The sequence below is a fragment of the Zootoca vivipara genome, chromosome 16, assembly GCF_965207765.1.
Source record: "Zootoca vivipara chromosome 16, rZooViv2.hap1.1, whole genome shotgun sequence".
Classification (NCBI taxonomy): domain Eukaryota; kingdom Metazoa; phylum Chordata; class Lepidosauria; order Squamata; family Lacertidae; genus Zootoca; species Zootoca vivipara.
In genome coordinates, this window is record NC_142599.1 from 15000163 (window position 1) to 15014903 (window position 14741).

Here is a 14741-nt window from a genome sequence, read left to right on the forward strand (position 1 = left end):
CCTCCGGGGGAGGGAAGGAAGGGGCAGGGCTTCTTTTTCATAACCTTCCCCCACGCCGGGGTGGGCGGAGTAAAGAAATAAAGGGAAACACGCCCTTCCCCTCGCGCAGGTGCAGGGAGGAGCGGGAAGCACAGCAGGGAGGAGGGAGGGGAGTGGGGCGTGGCCACCACCGCCCTCCCGCAAGGAGCCCGGCTGCCGTGGCCGCGCGTGCGCACTAGCCCTCCCAGTTAGGCCGCGGCCGCCTCCCGTCGCTTTTTCCCGGCCCGGCCTGCTTCATCCCTCCCGGCCTTGCCTCACCCCCGCCGCCGCCGCCGCCGAGATGATGATGATGGCGCTGAGCAAGACCTTCGGGCAGAAGCCCGTCAAGTTCCAGCTGGAGGAGGACGGCGAGTTCTTCATGATCGGCTCCGAGGTGAGGAGGGACCGGGGCGCGGCGGCCGAGGGAGGCGGAGGGGCTGGAGCGTCGCCTCCCGCGCTCCTTGGGGGGCTGGGGTAGGTGGGGGGGGTCCCGGTCGAGCGGGCGGCGGCGCCTGACGAGGAGGGTCCTGTGGCTGCGTCCCCTTGCAGGTGGGCAACTACCTGCGGATGTTCCGGGGCTCCCTGTACAAGCGCTACCCGTCGCTCTGGAGGCGCCTGGCCACGGTGGAGGAGCGCAAGAAGATCGTCGCCTCTTCCCACGGTGGGTGAGCAGGGGGGGTAGACCCCCAACCCCACCCCACACAAAGTGCCGGGTTTACCTATAAACTAAACAAGCAATAGCTTAGGGCCCCACCCTCTTGGGGCCCCCCCCCCAAAAAAATATGAGTCTTTGTCAATTGTGTTTCTAAAGGAACTTTTGTTATTGCCAAATGCTAGGGTGTTTGCATTATTAAGTTGGTTATGAATAAATCATTTTAAGTTAAGAGTTTTATAATTATTTTACTATTGATATACTTCTTTAATTGTATTTCACTATTAATATACTTCTTCTTAATTGTATTTCAGTTCAACAATTACTTTGATAAAAGACATATTCCGTTATGTGCAAATGGCTTTAGATACTTATTAGGTCCATACATTGACATATAGCATATATTCAACACACAAAACAGTGACAATTTGTTGTTGACAAAGGACAGGTGGATATATAAAGGGCCTCATTACCTTCAGTAGCTTAGGGCCTCATCAAACCTAAACCAGGCCCTGCCCACACACACCACCCCGACCTGGCCAGCCCTTTTTCAGAGCCCCCCCCCCCCCGTTGGCTATGCAGCCTCAAGCAGTGGAAGGGGTTTGGGGGGGGAGGAGGTTGCAGTCCTTCCAGGGGGGGGGGAAGGTTGTGCTGTTGTCATCTCTCCCATCCCTAACTCCCCACCCCACCAGCCAGCATTGCAAGATCCCAGGCATAGGCATCTGCCCCCTTGACATTTTCTTCTCTCTTCCCCACAGAAAACCAACGGAGTCACAGTCCCAGAAGATGTAAGTCGAGGCTCGGGGGTCTCTTCTTCTTACTGGGGCTCCGCTCGCGCCGAGTCTTCCTGCAGTGTCCGAAGGGCTACCCATTATATACTGAATTCGCTTTGCCGCCTCCTTGATTTTAAGATTTTCTGGTCTTATCTGTGGAGCCCAGGGTAGGGGTCGGGGAGCGTCACGTTGCTTTTTGACTAGCAGGGATGTCTTCCCTGGAGAAGAACATCTTCCTCTTCCTGCAGGGCCTTGGATTCCAGCACTGTGCCCAAACGCTTGTTAGCATTTCTGGTAGCTCTTAGATATGCAGCTTTTTTTCTTCTTGAGGGTGTAGAGCAGGCATCCCCAAACTGCGGCCCTCCAGATGTTTTGGCCTACAACTCCCATGATCCCTAGCTAACAGGACCAGTGGTTGGTGATGATGGGAATTGTAGTACAAAACATCTGGAGGGCCGAAGTTTGGGGATGCCTGGTGTAGAGGTGGAAACGAACGATCTTGCTCATCTCTGCTCATCTTTAGCAATCTAGTATGCAAGCTAAGTGGGGAGAGGGATGCACCTGCCACTCTGCTGGTGCTAAATCCTCGCTCAGCTCAGAACAGGAAAGGGATAAATCCCCGCCACCTTTACATTCCCTGAGTATAGACTTTGGGCTTGTTCTGATTTCTTTGTATCAGCCCTGTGAACTCTACAGAATATCCTTCCAAGAGTGTGTCTGGAGTTTGCCTCAGGGACTGGACAGCATAGGTCTCTTAAAAGATTTTTGAAGGGCAGCGATGTGCTATATTCTGCCTAACCTGAAAGTGACTTGTGTCCTTCAAGTGTTTTCAAAGGGAGAGTTTTTGGCTCCGTTTTGTGAAAGCTACTTGTCAGAAACTCAGGAGAAAGGGTGCCAGGAAAGCTCACTTTATTCTATGGGCAGTCTGGCTCCAGCCCATGCAGACAATTGAAGGGACCATGAAATGGGTGACTGCATCTCTTAGCGGGGGGGGGGGGAATCTCCTCCCCTAGCAGATGATACCCCTCATGATCCACACCACTTTCTCTTCCTCCCTCTCCTCTTTTAGATCACGGTTATACCACACTGGCCACAAGTGTGACTCTCTTGAAAGCCTCTGAAGTAGAAGAGATCCTGGATGGAAATGATGAGAAATACAAGGCAGTCTCCATCAGCACTGAGCCTCCCACCTACCTTAGGTAGTTGCATATTTATATATTGCCTTTCCCCCCCGAAGGAGCTTGAGGTTATGTACATGGTGCTGCTGCTCCCACATTTCATCCTTACAACAACCCTGTAGGTTAGGCTAAGAGTTGGTGACTGGCCAAGATCACCTAGTGCGCTTCATGGGCAAGTAGTGATTTGAACCAGGGTCTCCCCAGTCTTAGTCTGATGCTCTAAGCACTATACCACAATGGCTCTCCTTTCTGGGAAAGGAAAAGCCAAACAAGGCGGAAAGAAAGAAACTGTGTGAAGAAAGACCCTCAGTTCCCTCAGGAGACTTACAGCACAATGTAAAGTTCTAAAAGTTACTCACTTTAACCAACAGCTCTTGATTTTCCTGTCAGTGGGATCGTGGGTTGTATTAGCAACACGTCTAGTCTGTTATTTGAGTCACTATATTTGCAGCGTGCTGCAGATGAAGGATCATGGCATCGAGGTTTGTATACATGCACTCTCACACACATACAAATGCTTAGGTTCTGAAGATTGTTCCCCGTTCACCAGTGGTCTCCTCCTCCTAGAGAACAGAAGGCAAAAAGGAACAGTCAGTGGGTTCCGACCCTTCCCAACAGCTCCCACCACCTTGACGCTGTGCCATGCTCGACCACCATTAACAGAAATCGGATGGGCAGAGACAAGAAGAGAACCTTTCCCCTCTGGTAAGTTTGTTGCTGGCTCTTAGGAAGAAGTGAGGGAACATTGACACACAAGGTAATGCTGCTGAGCGTGTGGACAGAGGAAGCCAAAGTGCAGATCTGAGGTCTGGGGCTGTCATAGAGTGGACCCACTGAAATGAGTGAACATGACTAACTTTCAGTCCATTCACTTCAGTTGGTCTACTCCCAAGTGGAGCTTGGTTGGATGCAACCCTGAGTTTCCCAGCATTGGTCCTCCTCTTCAGAATGGGGCTAATCATCACCACCTAGCAGGGAACCAGGATGTGACTGCAATTCTTCCTTCATATACTCCATCCTTCAGTTGAACATTGGGGCAAGGCTTGATTTTGTGAGCTCAAATTTGTCTAGGAAGCCCTGCTCTCCCCCCGGGAAGAGTCCTCCCTATCCTCGATGTGGCATGCACTCTGTGCATGTTCTTTTGTTTCCTGGCTCTTCTGGTGAAAAGAAGCTCTTGGCCTTGGAACTCTTGTGCTTCTTTCCCCCACCCACCCACATGCAATGAACAGCACTGTTCCTGCCTCCCCAAATGGCTCTGTCCTGCCCCCCTTTTGTCTTTTAGCTTTGATGACCACGACCCAGCCGTGATCCACGAGAACGCCTCCCAGCCAGAGGTGCTGGTTCCCATCCGCCTCGACATGGAAATTGACGGGCAGAAACTGAGAGACGCTTTTACATGGAACATGAATGGTGTGTAGAGGGGGAAGAAGTGGACAATCCAACGTTATATAAAGTGTGACCTTTCCTAATGCCTTACAGTTCAGCTGCTCCACTTCTGAAAAATAGCAGGAGCAAAATCCAGTGGTTGTAGAAGTTGCTGACGAGGCAGCAGTTTGAGGAGGAGTTGAATTAGGGGACTAGTTTTAGGGGTTGGGCAAATGCTGTGGGCTGCATCCTGGTCAAATGTGCACCGCCAAGAACCCCCAGGACCTCCTCGACACCATTACAGGCTGCTTGTTCACCCGTCCCTGGTCTGGCACAGCAGAGATGAGCAAGGAAACAGCTGCAGGAAAGATGTTGCTGTTAACAGGCATCTGGAGGCTACTCTCTGGATGCTGGACTATGTGGGCCCCTTTGGCCTGATCCAGCAGCTCAGACAGTAGAGCATGAGACTCTTAATCTCAGGGTTGATTCCTGCACTGCAAGAGGTTAGACTAGATTATCCTCATGGATCCTCCCAACTCCACAATTCTATGATTCTTTGCTCTTGTACAGAGGAAAAGGGGAGTGGCTGCCACTGGCTAATTATTCATGTATTTGTCTGTTAAGGGAGTAGATGGGAGCAATGCTGAGCCAAGAAGAGGCAGAGAGCAGGGGGGCAGAGGCAGATTCACTGAAAGGTATCTTAACAAGTCCCCTTTTGTAGGCTGCTTAAGATCCATCGTTTTAGGGTGCAGTAAGTAAGCTGCTGGATATTAGACAAGCACCATGGCAATAATCTGGATTTCTTTGCTTCCATCAGAAAAACTAATGACCCCGGAAATGTTTTCGGAGATTCTCTGCGATGATCTGGATTTGAATCCCCTGACCTTTGTCCCGGCGATCGCATCAGCAATACGGCAGCAGATCGAATCTTACCCTACAGACAGTATCCTGGAGGACCAGTCAGATCAGCGCGTCATTATTAAGGCAAGGAGAGCTAGACACAGTTGGTTCTGAAGGTGACACTCTTGCTTGAGGCACACTACGATGGATTTCCCAGTGATGTGCTGTGTTGTACCCAAAGTAAAGGAGGACCTGCCAGTGGAGCTATATGCTTAGCACTTACAAGGGAGGAAAACGAGGAAGCCATTTCCACTTTCCTCATTAGTCCACACCAAGGCGGGGTGGGGGCAAGGGGTTGGCTTAAGGGCATTTGAAATATAGGATACTCAGTTGTGGCATTTGCATCTAGCTCAACATCCATGTGGGGAACATCTCCCTGGTAGACCAGTTTGAGTGGGACATGTCTGAAAAGGAGAACTCCCCGGAGAAGTTTGCCCTGAAGCTGTGCTCAGAACTCGGGCTGGGCGGCGAGTTCGTCACCACCATCGCTTACAGTATCCGGGGGCAGCTGAGCTGGCATCAGAAGACGTACGCGTTCAGGTAAGGGGTCCAACTGTACGATCTTCATACAGTTCATACAGCCTTACGAACTGTAAGGCTTCTGTATGGTCGCAAAATGGGGGGGGGGGTAGCAAATCCTACATTGTTTGGATGTCCTGACTACAAGGCTCCAGCCAGTGTGTTACAGAGGCTCATCTGCTTGGTGGTGTGTCCTCCATAGTCTACTGCCTGTTTGGCTTCGGGCGTGCTGCTGGTTCTTCGTGTGGTGCCCCATGATGGATCTGGCTTCAAATTAAAGCACATGCCCCCAAGTTCTCCAGGCTTTGGGGCTGAGCTGTGTTTCTTCCCCCCTCTTCCAGTGAGAACCCCCTGCCAACGGTGGAGATCGCCATTCGTAACACTGGGGATGCCGACCAATGGTGCCCTCTACTTGAAACCCTGACGGATGCGGAGATGGAGAAGAAAATTCGAGACCAAGACAGAAACACAAGGTGCGCTTTCCCCTGTGGGTTTTGTACTGCCCTTTTTGTCAAAGACATGAGCTGAGAAGGGGAAGGTTTTGTTTTGTGTTGCTTTGTTTTGTTTTGCCTCTTGTGACTTTGCAAGCATCTCTCGTTTACTATGCAAGCTGAACTCCAGATCTCAGCAAGAAGCACAGAGGTCTCATTAGGTTACTCGGCCATTACAACTTCCCACTGCAGCAAATGCTGCTGGTTGGTCAAAGTGGGACTTCTTGGAAACGTTTCCTTATAGATATTATGGGGCGGCGTTGAGGTTTGGGGGGATGTGTTTCCACACCCACCTGCGGTCGCTCCGGTCTAAGCTAAAACAATCCCCCACATTTGCTGCTGCTGCCGCCATCGCTGTTCATGACGGTTTGTTTTCTTCCTTGCAGGCGGATGAGACGTTTGGCTAACACAGCTCCAGCTTGGTAACCCTCCTGAAGCGGACAAGAGGATTCAGCTTCCAGGCTGTGTCCATGAGGAGCCAAGCAAAGGGCAAGCATTTGTTTTGCTTTCTATGCCCACCTGGGGACTGGCGGTACTTGCATTGGCTGGCCCAGCAGACCAGAGGGATGGTGACCTCTCCACCTCGTGGGTACCTGTCAAACAAGGGGTCCAATAAAGACCTGTGGCAGCTGTCTGAGCCCTTCTCTCCCCCCCCCCCAAAAAACCTTAGGACAAGTTTTTAAATAAATGAAATGAATAATAATTTTTGTTTGTCAGGCCTTCTCTGATGTGCATTCCCAGTTTTCTTTCCTGCCTTTGCCTTCCAAGTCTACACCACGGGTGGGGCAGCCTTGGCTTCCCAGATGTTGTTGAACTACAGCTTCCATCAGTCCTAACAAGCACAGTAAATGGGCCAAGCATGATGGGAGTTGTAGTTCAACCACATCCTGCGCCCCAAATTATTATTATTTCACACAGCAGCGGCTTCTTTCTTTTTCTGCAAACCATCCTTCTGTACAAAGAGGAGGGGTGCTGTTAGAGAGGGGTGTTGTTTCTCGAAAAGGTACAGCGGTAGCTAGCAGCTTGTGGCATCTTTCACAAAGGAAGTCAGCAAATCTGCTCAGCTTTGTTTTAGTACTTGATGTTAAAGCAGCAAGGTTAGAGTTGTTTTTAACTCTTAAAATGTGTCTGTACAGGAGTCAATCTGCTCTACCTGCTCTTAGCAGAATGAGCCCATTGTGGTTTCTGAATATGTCTTATAAGCAACAACGGGACCAGTCTGTGTTGGGACTGTTGCCTGTTAAGTGTTAACAAAGCATTTGAATTTGGCATGGGGTGGAGGCTGCCTTCGCTCTCCCTCCCCAATCCCATTGCACACACACACACACTGCAGCAGAATACTACCAGGGCAGGTCATGCTTATTGCCAGAACAGTGAACTGGCAGTGTGGGTCTCCAGTGAATGCAGCTGCATGCAAGCCCAGCCAAGCAGCACCAACAGACGCTGCAGCTGGACAATCCACTGGGTTAAGGCAGGGCTTGAATGAATTACGTAAGCAATTTGTCACAGGCAGTGCCTGCAGGCTGGTACTTTGTACATTCCCCCCACCAGGAGCATCTTCTGTTTCCAACACCTGTCTTTTAAACATTAACAAGAGCCACAGATCACTACAAGAGGACTAATCCAGAGTGATGTGCCCGAGTCTAATGGTTGGCTATTCAGCGATTTGGATTGTTGGCTTCACAGCGAAACACAGGTATTTCTCTCCCCTCTGTACGCTGATACTTTTTTGTACTGTTTTGAAGGCGCCGCTGTTTGTGTGCTACCTTAAAAAAAAAATTAATGCGAGTTGGATCATGTTACATAACAAAAATGACAGGTCGCCTCCTGCTCCCTGGAAAGCAGCTGCTGCATGAACACACCATCCCTTTCCAGGACCAGCACATCCTGATACTCATTCAGCACTAAGGCTATTGTTATGTTGCCAGTATCCCATTGCAGAATCTGCTTCTGTGGAGCAGCCCAGTGTTGACCCATGGCTTTGGCCTCCAACACTGGCTTGCCATGGGATGAAGCCAACCTGGGCTTCTCTCCCACAGCCCCCTTGCCAGGAGTATTCAGAATGGCTTCTGGGTGAGCATCTGCATCTTTTTCCTTCTCTGATTCTTCCACTTGAGCTGCTGCTGGCTGGGGGAAGCCCAACGTGGCAGGAAAACAGGACACAACGTGAGGAAGGCTCCCTTGGAGGCTGCAGAGCCCAGCCAAGGTCCATCAGGAGTTTCAAAGCATGCCCTGGGTTTCTGAGACTATAGGGCCAGAACCTCAGGCAGGAGCTTTTATATTAAACCGAGTTTTATAAAACGTGATCTCCGGCACTTGTAATTGCTGCCTGAGAATAATGTCAAGGCTCAGGACCCAGAAAGAAGCAAAAGATGTAGTCAAGAGACAAATAGATTTTGGATTCAGGTCTCGCTTTAATTAGCCCCACTCACCCAGAGGTTCTTGAGGCGTTGGCTTGTATATTTGCAGCTACAGCTGCAAAACAGGAGAGGCTTGCTCCTGAGATCCAGAGCTGTAACTTTAAAGGACACAGTGGCTATGCACTCTATTCTGCTTCTCACATTTATTATTTTTACAGAGGTTGAAATAAATTGGCAAAACAGTGGGGGGATGCTGGAGAGGCAGGTGGTCAGGCAGACTTCTCATGGAATTAGTACTGGCTGCACAAGGACGGCCCGAGAATGCTGAAACATGCTAGGCCCAATTCTGGGTCAGATCCAGAGTTGAGGCAAGGAAGACAGGGAGGCAGTTCCACCAACAGCCTATCTTCTCAGTACCCAAACAGGCCAGCAACAGGAGATTGGGTTTTTTGGTTTAACGTGGAAGTTGACGGGGTGCAAGGCTCAGCATCTGCCCAGTTGCCTTCTGCCTGTAGTTTGTCCAGTGCAAATTCATCATCTTCTAGTCCTTTACAGCATCTGGCACATAAACAGACTCTCCCCCCATCCTATCCACACCACTAGAGGACAGCTTAGCAGCAGAAGGGAATTGGAGTGGCAGGGGAATGCAACCCACCAAGCTGTGGTGCTGCTCAGGGGGCCATCCGCACACCAGTCCGTGCAGAGCAGTCTCAGTCTTAGCAGGCAGAAGGTACCTGCTGTGCCGTCACTATTGGGGCTCCTGTGGCAGGTTTTGGTCTGGAGCAGGCGTAGGGTGGTCTTCCGGGAGCGGATTGTAGTTGGGGTCCTCTTCAGGAGGGTCAAATACCAGCTTCCTACGATGGAAAACGCCAACCACAAAATGAGATCCATGCCGCAAAGACAAAACACACTTTTCCTACCCTTGGAAGAGGAGCGTTGTCAAATGAGCTTGCTTGTTTTTTGTTTTTGTGGGAGGCTGTTATGCAAAAACAGGTCCCTGTTCTGAGACAACACAGCACCGAAAAGCACATCAAGATCTCTAAACATGCTCTAAATCTCCTAAGCAGGACCAGAAACATTTAACTTAACAGGATGGACCTATGAGGAAAGGAAGGGTCTGTGATTGGCAACCTGTGTAGGGAGCAGTCTGTGTAGGGAGCAGTCTGCCTTACTTGTAACACAGGGTGGGGGGAGCTTGCTGGGACCTGCTTTGCCTTGCCAAATGTTGAATGGCACCACGTATACACTCAATGAGGAACCAACAAGGCTCATTGGTGGTGTATTTACCTCATTCACCTGTTAATGTTCTTAGGTGTATACAACCAAAACGTATGTGTAGTCCTTTTCCATTTCTCTTTTACGCCTGCTCTATTCCTTCAAACACTGAATATCCTCCCTCTCCCCATCTTCTAGTCAAGGCAGGAGAAAAACACCACATCTGTGTCCATCATAATACTGCCTCTTCAGGTGCTTCTATGAGGGCGGCCATTCTTCAACCTGCTTTGTAGGACTGCCTGATAAAAGTTGGTTGTTTACTTACAGGAATCCTGGTGTTAGTAACAACTTTTTCCCTCCGGGTTGGTTGGGAAAGACATCCTCAAGGAAGTAATAGACGTGACCCACGGCTATCCCTACAGGAGAAACAAAGGTCTGAGAAGCTATCTAGATCTCTCTTGCCAGTATAGCTAGAGGCAATGGCTTCATTTCCATAGCACACCACCCAAATACATTTCCCTTGGTGCACTGCTGGTTTGTGACAATTTGCCACCATAATTTTCTGCAGCGTAGCAGCAGTTCAAAGAGAAGATGAGGCATAAGCCTGAGACTCTTCTTAAACCCTGCAGGTACAGACACTGATTTCAATACTGTAAAATCAGGGGTCAGCAAACTTTTTCAGCAGGGGGCTGGTCCACTGTCCCTCAGACCTTGTGGGGGGCCGGACTATATTTTGAAACAAATTCCTATGCCCCACAAATAACCTAGAGATGCATTTTAAATAAAAGGACACATTCTACTCGTGTAAAAACATGCTGATTCCCGGACTGTCCGCGGGCCGGATTGAGAAGGCGGTTGGGCCACATCCGGCCCCTGGGCCTTAGTTTGGGGAACCCTGCAGTAAAGACCACCTGCATTTGACAACTGTTTAGGATAGGATGACGCCCTTAGGGTCGTTGACCCAGCAGCGTAGCCTCTGGCCAATAGGAAACAGAACCTCTGCCTCTCTCCTTCCACCTCAGGATGACGGCATCTGTTGGGTCACTAGCGTGTGCTGTCAAAGCTTGGGGAGAAACCTTTCGAAAGCAGGAGCACCATGGGACTTTACTATGTGCTATCACTGCACAAACCCATCCTCCTTTTTCTCCCTACCCCCCCCCCACAAGCCAGCCACCTCCATCCGGTCTTAGGACTCTTCTCCACAGCAGCACATCTCCTAGACCAGGCATGGCCAAACTTGGCCCTCTAGCTGTTTTGGGACTGCGACTCCCATCATCCCTAGCTAACAGGACCAGTGGTCAGGGATGATGGGAACTGTAGTCCCAAAACAGCTGGAGGGCCAAGTTTGGCCATGCCTGTCCTAGACTGTCCCCAGGAACTGTACTGCCTTGCCTGGATATCCCCTTTTTCTAACTGCTTCCCAAACCAGGCCCTGATCCTGTGGATACAGCCATAGCTAGCTGCAAGCCTTGGAGAAGCCACCTCCAGGCACTGACCGAGTGCTACCTTTCACAGCATCTGAATAGTCCTCAAGGCAGCAAAGCAACTATCTGCAAGGGAGCTGCAGAGGCAGCACAGCCCTCACCTGGCAAAGCTTTGGTGAGCAGTGGCGTAGCATGGTTTGCCAGTGCTCAGGGCAAGGAAAGTATTGCACCCCAAACTGGTGTCTCCATGCAGCCTTTGCTGCTGCTGCCATCGGACAAAGCTGCGGAGCAGCGGCGGGACATCACCGCAAGTCTTACCCCCTGCCCGCCTCCCCCGCCAGTGGGGGGATGCTGCCTGGCCAAGGGATGCAAAGGCCCGTCCTCTCCCACCTCCTGCTTGGTGTGCTGCTCGGGTGAGGCAGGCGGGCAGGACGGGGAGCTCCTCCAGTTGGGGTGGCAGCTGTAGCGGTGAGCCCCTAAAAAAAATTGCACATGGGCAATTACCCCGGTAGCCCCAGCCCCATGCTATGCCACTGTTTGTGAGAACCAGCTCCTCACAGATATACCGAGAAGCTATGCAAGAAGAGGAAGCACCTGCCCTCACCTAAGAGGTCAATGATGATGGAATTGCCCAGCAGCAGTGAGAAGCCCATCAGGACCCAGGGCAGGAAAGGCGCCTGGAAGTTCAGCAGCCCAAAGAAGTTCATGCGGATATAGGGATTCCTCCGGCTCCACACGTAAACCAGCATGATGGTGAAGGCTTGGCCCAGGAAGAAGAGGCTGGCAAAGAGTCCAAAAAGCTGAGAGCTACAGAGTCAAGGCGGGGGGCGGGGGGAGAGATTTCATTGGCTCAACAAAGGCCAAAAAAACTCCCCTAAAGCAGCTTACTATTATTTATTTGATTTATTACCTGCCCTTCAGTTTAAGGTCCGAGGGGTCACAACAATTTAAAAATACAGTATTAAAACAAATTACCACCCTAACCTCTTGGCAGTGGAACTACCAGAAACACTCCCTCTGCAGATCTTGCGATCCTGCAGATACTCGTTTTGAGCTCTAAACAGTAATGAGAGCACCTTGGAATTAGGTCCAGAATAAGGCTGGGCGATATATTGATATATCATCCAAAACCAGTTTGAAGTCCATATTGTGGCAATCTGTTTCAAAAAATTTGCCCTGGCAATATATCGTGAATTGTGTGTGTGTGCTATGCAAAAATCAGGATGCAGGAAAAACCATGAAGCCAGCCGATGCCTCTAGATAGCTTCATCCTTATTCCAGACATTGTGATATATAGGTATTTCGCGATGTTTAGCTGGTGATATATCACAATGTTGAAAAACCATGTATCGCCCAGCCCTAGTCTAGAAGCAAACTGGCACCCAATGCAGCAGTTTTAAAAACAGATTGTGTGTGTTCTAAAAGGAACCCATAATCCTTCAGAATGGACAGGGTGGCAGCCCCCTTTGCCATGGTCCCAGGTGAGAGCAAAACCAATCCGGAAGCAGAACAGTGAGCAAATCAACGGGAAAGGATACTGTCATGAGAAACCCTCCAAAGAGGAACATGAAGATGAAATCTGCAGTCCTTCCGCGGAAAGAGCCTTCTTCCAGCATCCGGCAGTATCTATACCTGGCAGCAGGCAGCAATGGAGGAAGGTAGTAAAGGAAACTAACAGATGGATGGATTACTAGGCAGAATGATGGCCCTAGGGCTAATGCAGACACAAGTCATTTCACCGCAAAAACAGCCACTTGGGCAAGGGCAAGGGAGGCAGATCCGAACCAAACCACAGAGCCTTTTACCTTGAGGGCAGAAGGTTGCCCAGCAATCTGCAGAGACTAAGTCCATAGAGGCAACACCTCTGGCCCTGCTGCAGCACAGTGTGAAGTTCGCCAGGGATTTGGCTTCAGAAGGACTGGAGATTCATTTGAAAACAATAGCAACTTGCATACCCTAACCCTAACCCTGAGCAGACCTTGGCTAGAGGGCAGCAGGACATACGTGGAACTCCTCCTTTTTGGGGTGATCTCATCATCATCCATTCATCTCAGCAACGCCCTGCTCCAAAAGTATGAGGGAGGTGGGGTCTGAATACCCCTATTACTGTGGCACAGATCAAATGCTCTCCATCTATTCCAGTTCCTGACTTGGGCCAGGCTTCCTTCTAGCAAGCTGAGATTTGCCTTGTTTCCCATCTGAGCTGTGCAGCTAGGTGGGTTTCCTAGGCCTGGGAAGAAAATTCCCACCAAAACCCAAATTCTGAGTGTTTAATTTTACATCTTGGACCAGATTTGATACTTTGCACTACAGTTTAATGTGGTAGCTTGTGTGCTGCTATTTAACATATGCAGCCCTCGTTTCCCTCCAAGTCTATGAACTGGGGTATAGTCCTTGCTCACATGTTCTAGGTGGGCCACATGGTCAGAAACTGCTGTGAGAGCTGCAGCTAAGAGACCATAAGAATTTTGGCACTTGTTACATTTAGGATTCTGCTCTCCAGCTGCTTTTTTGTCGTTGTTGTTGTTTACCCATGCAGACCTGCAGAGGCAAAGGGCAGGTCATGCTGCTGTCAGGATAAGCCAAGAACACTTTTTGAAAGGGGCAGAGAGAGAGCAAAAAAAAAGTAGTCAGGGTCAAAGGATACAGGAATATCATGTTGAAGAAGAAGCTGAATCCCAGCGGCCCGAAAAACAGGAAGTTGGTGATGAGCCGCCAGATCTGCAAGAAAAGGGAGAAAGATAAGAGCATCAGGTGGCCAAATACAGCACCAACCCCAGCCTCCTCCACCAGATGCACACACAAGTCTTCTTGCCTGTTGTTCGCTTCCACCAACACTTCCTGTCCCCAGAAATGGGTCCTTTCTAAGGTGAGCATGGGTCTGCCAAACAGCCACTGCAAACACATCCTGCCCTGAGGCTGGTAAGCAAACGGGGCAGGGGCAGGCCTCACCTGGAACTTCCTGAAAATGAGATCCGGATTGAAATACAGCTGGAAAGGCGTGATGAACTCCAGTTGCTGGAAAATACAAAAAGGCAGGCGATGGCGGGCTGAGCCGGGATCCTGGGCGCACAGCAAAGGCAGCGCCTGCCTGGCTCTGAGGCTGCCACCGCTCAGAGGGGCTTTCCAGGCAGCCCTCGTCCGCCCTTCATCCCAGCTGGTTCCCAGGAGGAGGAGAGGCGTGCAATGCCGTTCTCGTGCAATCCCCACTCGGGGCAGCAGAGCCCAAGGGTTGCTGGCAAGCGAGGGAAGGGAAACCGCCACCCCAGGCCCGAGGCAAGGGCGATGGGGCTGCCTCCGCCGCCCCAGAGCCACCCTCGGGCCAGAAGGAAAATGCGTTCCATACAAGGCAGGCGGGCATCGCACCGGGCGGGCTGTGGCTCTCCCTGTTGGATCTCCGCCTGCCTCCCTTTCTCTCCCCTCACTCCCCAGCGATTACCACGGCAGCGGTGGTGATGACGCAGGCGGTGGTGTAGGCGCGCGTCACGGGGGGGATGCCCAGGTACTCCGCGGCGAATCCTTGGTAGGCCATGGCGGGAGAACGAGGAGAACCGGGGCAAGAGCGGAAAGGGCTGCGCGCCCTTTAAGGTCGGCGCTCCCGGAGCGGCCAAGCCCCTTCGCTTGTCAAGCCATTGATAGGGCGGGGAGAGGGCGCAGGGGCGTGGCGGAAACAGAGCGCAGCCACTCAGGAGCACTCACAGGCGCACCAACCAGGAAAGGGCTGGAGGGATGCCACTCTCTATGGAGCGGGGCAGGGCAAGTAAGGAGTGACAGGTTTTGAAGCCAATGGCATTGCGCGAGTTGTGTTGTTGTGTCGGGGAAAGAAAAAGCCACGTGTCCGTGGCC

The 14741-nt window shown here is 51.1% G+C and overlaps 2 protein-coding genes across 2 annotated transcripts; one reads left to right on the forward strand and one right to left on the reverse strand.

Annotated features, from left to right (window-relative positions):
- Positions 1 to 219: 219 nt before the first annotated feature.
- SMARCB1 (SWI/SNF related BAF chromatin remodeling complex subunit B1) lies at positions 220 to 6599 on the forward strand. Its single transcript, XM_035098611.3, has 10 exons — positions 220 to 412; positions 568 to 679; positions 1429 to 1458; positions 2513 to 2642; positions 3189 to 3326; positions 3904 to 4031; positions 4804 to 4970; positions 5236 to 5426; positions 5747 to 5878; positions 6283 to 6599. The coding sequence occupies exons 1-10, from the start codon at positions 320 to 322 to the stop codon at positions 6320 to 6322; spliced, it is 1161 nt and encodes a 386-aa protein (XP_034954502.1). The 5' UTR covers positions 220 to 319; the 3' UTR covers positions 6323 to 6599.
- Positions 6600 to 8290: 1691 nt separating this feature from the next.
- DERL3 (derlin 3) lies at positions 8291 to 14537 on the reverse strand. Its single transcript, XM_035098612.3, has 7 exons — positions 14335 to 14537; positions 13848 to 13913; positions 13543 to 13616; positions 12434 to 12527; positions 11500 to 11695; positions 9797 to 9887; positions 8291 to 9110 (listed from the first exon to the last, which is right to left on the reverse strand). Exons 1-7 carry the CDS (start codon positions 14425 to 14427, stop codon positions 9005 to 9007), a joined length of 720 nt encoding a protein of 239 aa, XP_034954503.1. The 5' UTR covers positions 14428 to 14537; the 3' UTR covers positions 8291 to 9004.
- Positions 14538 to 14741: the final 204 nt, after the last annotated feature.